Here is a 12,000-nt window from a genome sequence, read left to right on the forward strand (position 1 = left end):
TCTAACTCACAACTACATTTAATAACATACGGTATATTCATGCATTTCAATAAATATCCTGATACATCATTTATTTTATCTTCTCTCTGCACTTTTTCAAGCTTCCACGTTCCCTCCATTTTTCTTCCCTGCTGTCTCTTTTTCCCTCCGCCACTTTGAAACGATCTGAATCCGGCGAGAGGACCGACTGCACACATCGCCATAGCAACACAGTCTTAATGATGGCAACAAGCGTGACCTGAAGATTCCATTTGAGAGCGTCTGGGAGAAGGATGGGGTGTGAAGCCACAGCTCAATTGACTCTTCAGTTTTTGCCCTCTAATTTGCTTCCCTCTCACTTCTCCCTCTACTTATTCATCAATGTCTGCACTCTTCCTCTTTTCAGGCAGCCAGTAATGAGGCTGAATAGACACTTGATCAAGCAGGTTGGCCTCCTCTGTTTGGTAACCACGAGGGGGAAATCTAATCTAACTCCTCAACACACATACATACCGCATACACACACCCGCGCCACGCACGGCCCAAAACTGAGCTTGGGTTTTTATGTCATTATCTCGGTGAGGTCGGCGCAACTGACCTCATCAGCTGAATTTGAGGTTACCAGAGGTTGCTATAGTTACACAGAAATGAGAAACATTTTTTCATAACCTTACACCTCTACGTGTTTCTAAAGTGGACACCAAGATGAACATATAAAACAGTGTTGTTAGGTTATATTGAATATACATATAAATATATATATATATATACACAGTATATTTATATATCTCTATACATAAGTACATCAGTTTTTACTGCCTATTGCACTTCTGGTTAGATGCTAAACTGCATGTCATACTTGTTCTTTGTGCAATGACAATAAAGTTGAATCTAATCTACTCTAATCTAATTAGATTAAACCAATTAAAGCACACACAGGTAACATCTGTAACTGATTACATTTATGAAACAACTCTCACTCTCCATACACACACACACACACACACACACACACACACACACACACACACAAAGACACACAGAGCACTGCTTATTTATCTAGCCCTGAGGGCCTCAGCCCACCACTTCAGCCTCTGACCCTGACAAACTCAGTGTATGATACATACATTTTTCCACCGATTATTGACAGGAGACACAATTTTATTCAAATGCATACAGAGGAGATGCTGCTGCGAGTGTTTATCTTAGAATTACTAGTAAAATAAACAATTTTTCATATTTACTCCTTTCTCTAGAATTGGATATCTCATGTGTCAAATACTAGATTTAATTGTCCGCTTCCTCTGTAGTCAACAAATTGGATTAGCTCCACTGTACATCCTCCGTGATAACTTTCCTACAGTATTTCATGTCTCTCTGTCTAACTGCTGCACACTTGTGCTCTGTGTTATCAGTTACCTTTCTTTTTATACTTTATGTTATAATGGTTTGTACACATTACATAAATGTGGTGTTTTCTTGTACACAAACAAAGTCTGCATTCAGCGTTACTCACCAGTCATCTCTCTCCATCTCTTTACCAAAAAATAAGAAACCTGCCTATTGTCCAGTCATCTTACATTCAAAAGAAGCTGTCTTTTTCAGACAGATATAAAATGACAACGTTATTAGTTAGCACTCTGTGTGTCCACTGTTTTGTCCTGCTGAGCTGATGTTCATTGATACATCTGTTAAGCAGATGAAACGCTCGTAGTGCTCTGCTGATCAGCGTGTAATAGGTTCACTATCTCCACTGAGCTGTTATAGCTTTATATTACCACACAAGCTGGTCAGAGGATTTATCCCCAACTAATGTTTGGTATAAGCTGCCGATTGTTATTTATATTACATACACATTGTGAATAAATGATGCCTTATTATAAATGTGGCCCTCCATTTCTTTATTGTCTGTTTGTGTTGATGAGTTTTCAGCTCAGTCTGTTTGCTTTAATCTACAAAGTGTTTGCCATGAAGAGCATTCATATAATGTGGATTTGTAGCACAGCTGTAGAGAAGGAGACAATGTGATTATCTCATAATGTTTAAGCTTCTTTCCTAAAAACATATCTCAAAAATATCTGTTTTCTTCCTCATACTCTGTAATCAAATTATCCATTGAGGCTCTGCCTGTAATTGGATGCAGATGTTTGCTTTGGGTTTCACTTCAGAAGTGTAGCCGTCCATATCCAATTCATCTTTGTCATTTAAAGCAGCAGGTTAACAAAGAAACAGACTCATTATAAAGAAATACTACAGGCAGTTCGGTTTGGTTGACTTCAGCAACTTTAATGGATCATTTTGTGTGTGTGTCTGCTGTCTTGGCTTTAACATATGGAGACTTGGTTCTCTAATGGCATTAACATGATAAATTACTTTCTCACTTCTTTTGCAATGTGCTAAAAATGGAAATTAATGCTCCAGGGTGTCAGAGCATGTGTGTGAAATGTGTATGCCTTGTTCTTCTCTCTCTCTGCTCTCTTTGTCTCTTCTCCCAGTAGTGAAAACTAAATAGATCAGCAAGTCTTTACTTTAAGTCCCCCTAATTAGCATATATAAGCACTTTATGAACATTTAATAATAAGTGATTTACGACAGCTTTTATTGTCGTTGTAAGCAGGTATAGGCAGATGACAAAGTGTAATACAGTTGTAATAATATAATAAGCATCTTGACAGGAGAAGTACATTAATAAACACTTAAAATGTGCTTATATGTGCTCACAATTGCATTAAAATGTGTTATATACGTCACTATAGTGAGGCGGCTGTGGTTCAGAGGTAGAGCGGGTCGTCCACTAATCACAAGATCAGCGGTTCGATCGCCTCCAGTCTGCATGTCAAAGTGTCCTTGAACCCCAAACTGCTCCCGAAGGCTGTGCCATCAATGTATGAATGTGTGTTAATGGGTGAATGAGATATACGTACTGTAAAGCGCTTTGAGTGGTCGGAAGACTAGAAAGGCGCTATATAAGTACAGTCCATTTACCATATAGTGCTTATAAATGCTAAATAGGGCTGGTGCTTATAGATCCAGTAGCTCTCAGTTACATAGCTAATAATCTGCAGTCATTGTAACAAGGTGAAATAGTTCATGGCGTCAAAAAGGACACGCTGCCTGTTTTGTAATCTATATTTTGAAGTGATGGAAACAACGAGGAAGATGGATTGCATGTTGGAAATGTAATAATAATCTATTTTCTTCCGTTTCAATTTTCTATACAATTATAAAAGCAGAAGTTCGTTAGACAAGCTTAGTCAAGTGAACCAAAGAAAATAATATTTTTCTTCAATTAATTTTCTCTGTTGTGAATAGATTACACCACCAGGCTGCTCATATCGCTCTATGTCGATTTCTTTGAAATTACAGAATAATAACGACATTTTTTGTTGATATTTGAAGTCTCATTAATCTAAGAGGTTTGCAGATAATTATCCTGACCTACGATAACACTAGATGAAAGTGTTTTTCTCTGCTTTGTCTATAAAATATGATGAAACCTTTAGTTTCTCTGTCGCTGTAATTAGCAATAGAAAGGAAAGAAGATGAAAAGGAAAAGTTTGTTATAAGCAACATGATGTGACACTCCAGCCATGCCTCAGTGCTGCTGCCTTTTGAAGGCTGCACTGATGACACAAGCTACGTCTATACATGTACAAAGGTGGAAGATATGAGTGCAATACATTGTAGTTTTGTTTTTCTATAAATCTATAAACACCAGACTCAGACTTTATTTCTTTACTTCTAGCATTTCTGTGAGTGGAAATGAGCAAAACACTATGAAGGCATTCAAGGAGAGACTGTCCAAAGGTGTAATCATTATTCTCATTAACAATTAATAAGACGGTTATTTCCTTGATAAATCATTTTGTCAGAAAATAGTGAAAAATGGCCATTCACGGTTTAGTTCAAGTTCAACTTTATTATCAACACTGCCATATATGCAAAAAATACAGAGAGTTGAAATTTACCTAATAAAAAAACAAACAATAGACGTATATGAACTATCGTATATGAAAAGGTTAAGCAGCAAATCCTCATATTTAAGGATCAGGAACCAGCAAATGTTTAAAATGTTTTGCTTGAAAATTGAAGGTTTCTTGTTAATTGCTTAATTAATCGATTTGTCGTTGCAGTTGTAGTGTTCACTGCCATCCCTGTCTCTCCTCTCTCTTAGACAGCATATCTCTACTTCATTGCACAGCAGACTTGGAAAATGATTAAATAGAAATCATCAGTGGCACAGGAGTCAACTCAAGTAAAACATTTTATGTGTATTTATTTTTTTCCTCCTCAGGATTGGTCTGACCTCCAAAAAATACCTTTTTTTCTTCATTTATTTGAGCTGCTTTATATTCAGCAAACTAGATACTAGATTTCTGTGCTTTGGGACTCTCTTGGACAAGAACCGTTTAGAAAGTTGTCAGTACATAATGCTGGAGGAGATTTTTCTGATTTGATTAGTAATCGTTGAAATCTGCCAAACTCCACATACTGATAAGATATTTTAACTGGTAACAACACATTCTTCGTGTTGTAGCCAGAATATTCTGCTATTCATCTTCGCTTTCACTTGTTCGTGGTCACCAAAATAGCAAATCTTTCTTGTCAACACCCACATGTAGCCATCTACCCACATGAGTTTCATCTTTATGTCTCTATATATTGTAAAGAATGTATGTTTGAGGGTGTGGGCCTGAGAGAAGTGAAGGATGCTGGTACTTTATATAAAAGACACAAAGAAGGACACGATGTGCTGCTGTCCACTGAAATTGATGAATTGTTTGTTCCTGTTGTGAGACACTAAGAGTCATTTCATCTCTCCTCTCCTCTCCTCTCCTCTCCTCTCCTCTCCTCTCCTCAGAAACTAAGGCTGAGCTGGAGGATCTTATGGCAGACATCAAGAAGTTGGCCAACAAAATACGCTCCAAATTAAAGAGTGAGTACAGTTTTCTCCTGCTAGAGCTGCAACTATGTTTCTGTGTCAGTCATCAATCAAGCCCTTTGCTTGTTTGTGTTCAAATAATTAATGCTTAATTGCTCAAGTACTCATTTTGTGCTCTTGCTGCTCAGTATGAGGGTTTTTTTCGTCTGTTAGAGCTGAAACAATTAGTTAATTAACTGGTTAGTCAATTGACAGAAAATTAAAGGTCCAGTCAGTGTGTAAGATGTCGGGGAGGGGGGATTTACAAAATCTTTTAATCACCTGAAAATAATAATTGTTATTTTTGTTACTTTGAACAGAGCTTTTATATCAATAAAGACGTGGCAGGTTCTCTTTCACAGAGTGCACCATGTTGCGCTGCCATGTTTCTACAGTAATCTGTCTACAGCCACCCAAACGCTGACTCTAAATAGGGCTTTTTGTGTTTTTCGTGCGTATCACGGCAATCATAGATTCTCCTTCACACTTGAATGGAGAGGGTGAGCCGAGGGTGATGCCACTAAATTCTACACACTGGTCCTTTAATCAGCAACTTTCTGGTCCTTTTTCAAGCAGATATGTTAAAGATTGCAGCCTTTTGAATGTCAGCCTTGTCTTACACAATTGTAAAATACATTTTAAAATAATTTTGGAATTTTTGGTTGTTTGTTGGATAAAAAATATAAAGACTTCCAAGTGGGATCTAGGAATTATAACAACAAGTCACTATTTGACCTAAAGATTAATCAGAGAAGTAAATAATTATCTGTATTACATTACTATGACTGTAATATAAAATATATCCATAACCAATGAGTGCAGCTGTTTATCTTTTGATGTGATGTGATGGATGGGTGCTTTCTCAGGAGAGGTGACACATAAAGAGACAGTGACCTGTACAACACTTGGCAACTAATAGACAACTCAGTTTACTCTCTGAGATTTTGCACTGCAGTGGGCAGAGTGATTAGTGTCACACACCAACATGTATTATTTATCCCTGATTGTTTATATGTATGTATTTTCTTATATTCCTTTGTCGCTACTGAAATATTGTTTCTCCCACCAACAACTGTATGACATAAAACACTGTCCTGTGCCTCCCTACAGGACTCAGGTGTCAGAGAACAGAGGTCAGAGATAAAATATCCCTTTACAGCATCTTCCAGGAAAGTAGAGCACAACTTGCAGAGAGCTAGCAGATAATAGCCTCTATCCCTCATCCAACGCCCTGCAGATGCACAAACACACGTAAACACACAGTGTTGTGTGCACATATATGTACAATGGTACAGACAATTTACAAGTGCTATCAGGCAGAACAGGTTCTGCATCACAGGCCTTTAACTGTGTCATTCCAGTTCACATCGGTTGTTGCCACAGGATACCTTTGTGTAACTTTTGTGTGCCCGCCTATGTTTGTGTGTGTGTGTGTGTGTGTGTGTGTGTTTGGTTGGTCCGTAAATGACATCTTTGTCAAACAGCACCCAAGGAAAGACTGACATCATTTACTGTACCTATCGCTTTGCAATTCACAATCAATCTAATAGATTCAGTCAGTGAATTGATTCAAAAACAGAAGAAGAATGATTTAAGCATTGATCTTGGTAGATTGAAATTATATCTAAATTAATATATTTCTTTGGCAACTACTGGATTTTTTTGTTTTAATGATTTAATGATGAAATTTTTTTGTGTCAGACTTCTCTTTTGAAGTCAGAGTTTCAGTGTCAGACTTGTGTTTCTTAGTGTAACTGACTGCTTGTCGAAGAAAGACCTCTAAAACCTTTCAGGATTTCACGGGTCATAATTCTTAAGCCAAGCAAGTGTTTTTAACTTGTTGAGTCTGTCTGTGACCCGTAAAATAGGTTTGGACCACTCGTGAATTTTCTCCTGTTCAGTGGGTTTTAAATAAACTTAGGTTGTAGCTGAAGACACAAATTCAATAAGGACAAGGAGTCGATTCAGATTTTGACACCGTATTGATGCCACAAATCCAACATTCATTGTCTTAAAATGATATTACAAAACACAAACCAGTGTCATTTTCAGTGCACAATCAAAAAACAATGTTTTTTTTGGATAATGCCATGTAAGAATGCTCATGGATTTGTGTTGTTTGTGACGTTCAAACATGCAGATTTCTTACCTTACATGCATTATTATATATTAACTGTGATATTCTCAAGCTGTTAGCATAAATATAGACGTTTACAGCATGTACAATAAAAGCAACCACAGGTCCTTGAATGTGCAAGAGCTTTTACAGCGATCTCATCCATGTTTAAATGACAGAAAAATGGAAGAAAATATTTTAATAAGTAAGCTCTTACTTCTCTGTATAATTCAGTATGATTGACTACGGTACATGGTCTCTTTAATTTATGTTATTATGCTTGACGGCGGATCCTCTACAATGACTTCCTGAGGTGTGACTGTGAGAGAGAAGTAAGGAAAGTGGGCAAAAAATATGAAGAAGAAAGATAAGAGCAGAGTTATCCCAGTGATTACTATATGATAATATATTGACTGTAGCTCTGACATGTAAGGCACTCTCGGTATAAGAGATGGATGATCTATCGCGCGTCTAACACCTTGTTTAAGAAATCTTGACCAGATTAAAATCAAGTTTGTTATGAATATTAATTTCCTCTAGAGGATTATTGGTGATGATTTTGACCACAAGCTGTTTCTCTCACGAAACAATTCGTTTCCATTCAGCCTTTCTTTTGACCGGCACTCAAAAACGGCTGGATTTCTATGAAATCTTCTGTGGATTTTCGTGAGATTGAATCTTTGTGTGTATCTGATGACCCCCTGATCTTTCTTCTCACAACCACCCCTCAGGTCAAAATGTCAGCTTTGCACACAAAGTACAGTTCTGTATCTCATAATCTGTTTGGTGGATTGCCATGAGGTTTTCTTAGTACGCTTCTGCTCTCATGATCATTTCATCTTTCCTCTGGTGCACGTGTGCCAACATCAGGTTCACACTTTTAGCACCACCACTACTGCTAAAACACTGAAACAATCAGTTGTTACATCTGACACTTTATTTTTTGTGGTGTAGTAAACCTCTAAAGACAGTCGTTATTTTTGTTTTCAAGAGGAGCACTCATCCTCTAACTGATTTTGTACTTTTTGTGTCTCTTCTCAGGTATCCAACAAACCATTGAGCAAGAAGAAGGCCAGAACAGGTCATCAGCTGACCTGAGGATACGCAAGACACAGGTACAGCTCAGGAGAGAGAGCAGCTGTGTCCTAATTGCATAGTGCATACTAATTTTATACAGTATGTATCATACTATTGTGAAAGTATACAGTTTTTGAAGTTAGTATAACGTTGCATTCACATGGATTCGGGCAGATGGCAGATGGACAACACCTTCTGGACAGCATGAGAAAAACAAACAAACACTCGGCATGGCAGGATGGAAAAACAAAACACACGCACACACATGACGATACGTTACTATGGTGATTTTGTATGTTTACAAAGCATGGAATAAAATATCTGAAATTATTTTGTGTCTGTTATTTAAAGTAATTAATTAATTATTAGCTTCTCGTTGTCCAGGCCTGCAATGTTTTATCCTTGTGTGATGGAGCTACGTAACATCTGGTTGTAAATTTCATCGCAGAAGACAGCAAAAAACTCACTCCACTCCACTAAAATGATATATGGTTTGCTGTCTAAATCCATGTGAATGGAGCATTAAACATAACCCACTATGATGTACTAACAGCCCCTCTGTTTTCCTCTGAATTATGGGAATAATTCAGCGGAATCCAGCGTTTTTTAGTCTTCTTGACTGTGCTTCATTTTATCACTTTTTTTGCGTGACCATGCTACTTAGAATTAGTATGTAGTACAGAATGGATACACAGCTACACCACCCGTCAATAGATGCTTGCACCTGTTCATTTACTATTCAAATGAATAATTAAGTTGGTGTTCACTACTGGCATTGAGCAGGTTTAAAGTGCTTTGTTGTTCCTTGCTTTATCTCCAGCACTCCACACTGTCCCGGAAGTTTGTTGAGGTGATGTCAGAGTACAACACCACCCAGTCGGACTACAGGGAGCGCTGCAAGGGACGCATTCAGAGACAGCTGGAGATCAGTGAGTAGACCTGGGAGACTAAGCTCTTTACACTGACTGCTGCTTGATTTACCGTAACACATCTGCATCTCTTCTCAGTCACGTAATGTTTGTTTATTTTGCAGTCTTTTTTTTTTTTTTAACGCTGTTGAAGCTTTAAAGATTCATGAGCACGTCTGTGTAGATTGAGTGAGCTCACTTGTTGTAAGTCAGACTACTAGACGATCATCTCTTGACATGTCTTGGTCATAATGAGCTGGGAGAGGAATAAATAGTTTTGGGTAAGAGGGATCAACATCAAGTTTGGAGAACATACATACACACAATAATTCTGACATCCTAATCTTTGTGTTCGAGTGTCATCTTGTGCCACAGATACCACACTGTCTGCCAGAAAGTCACACTACAGGTGTTTCATCGACCACCCATGCGTTTGAGATCAGTCTAATACCCTGTAGTCTGATCCCACCTTTGGGGGGGGGCATATGATGTGAAAAATGTACTGTCCAAAGCTGCTGTTCATTCTTTCCTTATTTCAAAGAATCTGAATGGTACATACAAGGAATTTGCTTCGCTGAATTTTACCTTTTTGTACCTTCGAAATATTCCTAAAGACTTCTGTGTATGCAACACATACCTTTTGAAGATCTTTATGACCTCAAGTTAAAAAAAAGAAGGACCCTTCCATTCTCGTTTCCCTTCTTATAACTCTATTCGCTCAATGGAGAAAATGACTTGAAATGGGATAAATACTTGGGGAATTGTTATTGTTATAATCATCACTTTTAACATGCATTATGAACTTTGCCTGTGCCTTCTCATCATATCACTGATTGTGCTGTAATGTCCCAAAACCTCATCTGTGCTATGCTCATAAAAAAACTAAATAGTAAGCATGACAAAGAAATTACGTTTCCCTGCGTGTCTTTTATCCCCCCTCCTGTCATAGATGCTATTTTCATCTTAATAAGGCTAAATATAGTCTGTACCCATATTCCCCTTCGCTTTGTAAAGTGTCAAAATCATTTTACACCTGCACAGTATCAGTATCACCCAGTTGTTATGCAAGACCATTACTACATCTCCATACTCTTACGAAAGTGTGAGGATTTCACATAAAGATGTGCCACACTTATTGACGTATGAGTCACTCGGTGAAATACGTGTGGCGAGAAGTGTCTCATGATTGCTGAAGCAGGCTGTTCACTCATCTTTATCTTTTCTTTGTGACTTCTGGCAGGAGAAAACTTCATCACTGCAACATCCTGCTAGAACCATAACCACTGTCCACACATTACAAGTAATAGATGATGATAGTTAGCCATCGACACTGGGATGTGTGTACATTTAACACTTACACAATTAGATTAAGTGGATTATTTACTTCTTTATTCACTTTACTTATCCACTGATCCACTGTCTGTTACATTTATTATTCAGAAAAAAAGAGGCTTTAACCTGGTGGTTGGAAATGAATTAACCTCGGCTCCTCCCCCAAGGGCAACTTTGTCTCTTAGTCTGGAAAAACACAGAACATAGACTTGAACATAACTTAATAAATGCAAACAAATCTAAAAACCTTCCACAAAATCTCACTGTACACCAGTGACAGCATATCATAAAGCCCGGAGTACATCCAGCCATTATCATCCCACCCAATCATCTCATCCAAGGCACTTGAGTACATAAAATCTGTCCTTTGTTCATCGTTGTTTGCAGAGAGTCTTCAGTTTATCTCCTCCATATTTCTTTTATTTTAAATTTGTCTGGTGTAATGTACCAAAACAACCACCCTCACACTTTCCAAAACACATACATCACCAACACCCACACCCTTATTCGTGCACATGGCAGGTTGCTGAAGCTACAATCTGAGCTCGTCTTACTTGTGTCACACTGTATGCGTGATGTGATTTGACAGGTACTAGCGGCAGGCCCCGGGCACGGCCTCTGCTACGGCCTCTGCTACGGCATCCTGGCAGGCTGCGTGGTGCCAGCTGCCCCCCAACAGTCATTGCGATACAGTCACCTTATACACAAAGGCGTGCACACACACACACACATATGCATGCATGCAGAGAAGAACACTATGACTCATTTAGTGGTAATAGCAGAGGAGAGCAGGAGCAGTTATGTTGCAGGGCACTTGGCATAGACGTAATTTCCTCTGGCCATCTGTCAGTTTAGAGCAGACACATGAAGCAGGTCTATATGTGTGGGCGCCGCCCTGTGATCCAGTAAAAAGAACAGCAGTGACAACACACTGCACTTTTCTGGGGTTAATCAAAGGACAAATCCTCCTCATGGAATAAAAACGCACACCTGACTCAGTTTTTCCTTGAGCTCCTCCAGATCCATTTGGATTTGATTTTGTCAGCTGGTGGAGTCACAGGAGGCCTTATAGCTGATATCACCTGTTGTCAAGGAAGGGATTAGACATGCAGGGAGAGTTCAGAGATGGAATGAGAGCACCGATGAGTGGGGAAATGATGAGGCAAAGAAAGAAATGCAGTTTTTTGGTTTTGGATGAAACAAGTCTTCCGGTAAAGGTTTTCCCTTTCAGAATCCATTTGGTCTGTATTTGAATCTAAAACAGTGTAATACCTTTAGAGTAATATGGAAAGAGAGCTGTGTTTCTGTTGTGCCAACCCTTTGTAGAAACCCTTGTTTGTGTGTGAATCAATAAGAGTGTGTCACACACAGAGGGAAACCTAGTCTGGTCTGTCAGACTGAGTATTGATGTTTCCTCTGCTGCCTCTCTCTTTTCCTGTTCGCCTCTGGATACAGACATAAAAGAAACACTGTGACACACTGTAAACATGTAACTGTCTACACAACGGCATTTTGGCCCCTATTTGCATAGTCATTAGTGACACAGTAAACAGAAGTCCAAATGTATTTGCATAAATCTTCCCAAGACTTCATATAAATATTATTTTTGGTTCTTTCTGTGTACATAAAATGGTTGCACTTGTTTCTAGCTGCAAGTAAAATTTTCA

The 12,000-nt window shown here is 38.5% G+C and overlaps 1 protein-coding gene across 3 annotated transcripts in view; it reads left to right on the forward strand.

Moving 5' to 3' along the window:
• The window catches only part of stx1a (syntaxin 1A (brain)), a 56,060-nt gene that overhangs the window by 32,784 nt on the left and 11,276 nt on the right, over positions 1 to 12,000 (forward strand). For all 3 annotated transcript variants that reach the window (XM_027280789.1, XM_027280790.1, XM_027280788.1), the window contains exons 4-6: positions 4,841 to 4,915; positions 8,058 to 8,131; positions 8,914 to 9,022. In XM_027280789.1, the coding sequence (XP_027136590.1) occupies positions 4,841 to 4,915; positions 8,058 to 8,131; positions 8,914 to 9,022 (258 nt within the window). The remainder of the gene's footprint in view (positions 1 to 4,840; positions 4,916 to 8,057; positions 8,132 to 8,913; positions 9,023 to 12,000) is intronic.

Source organism: Larimichthys crocea, chromosome VII, assembly GCF_000972845.2.
Source record: "Larimichthys crocea isolate SSNF chromosome VII, L_crocea_2.0, whole genome shotgun sequence".
Classification (NCBI taxonomy): Eukaryota; Metazoa; Chordata; class Actinopteri; family Sciaenidae; genus Larimichthys; species Larimichthys crocea.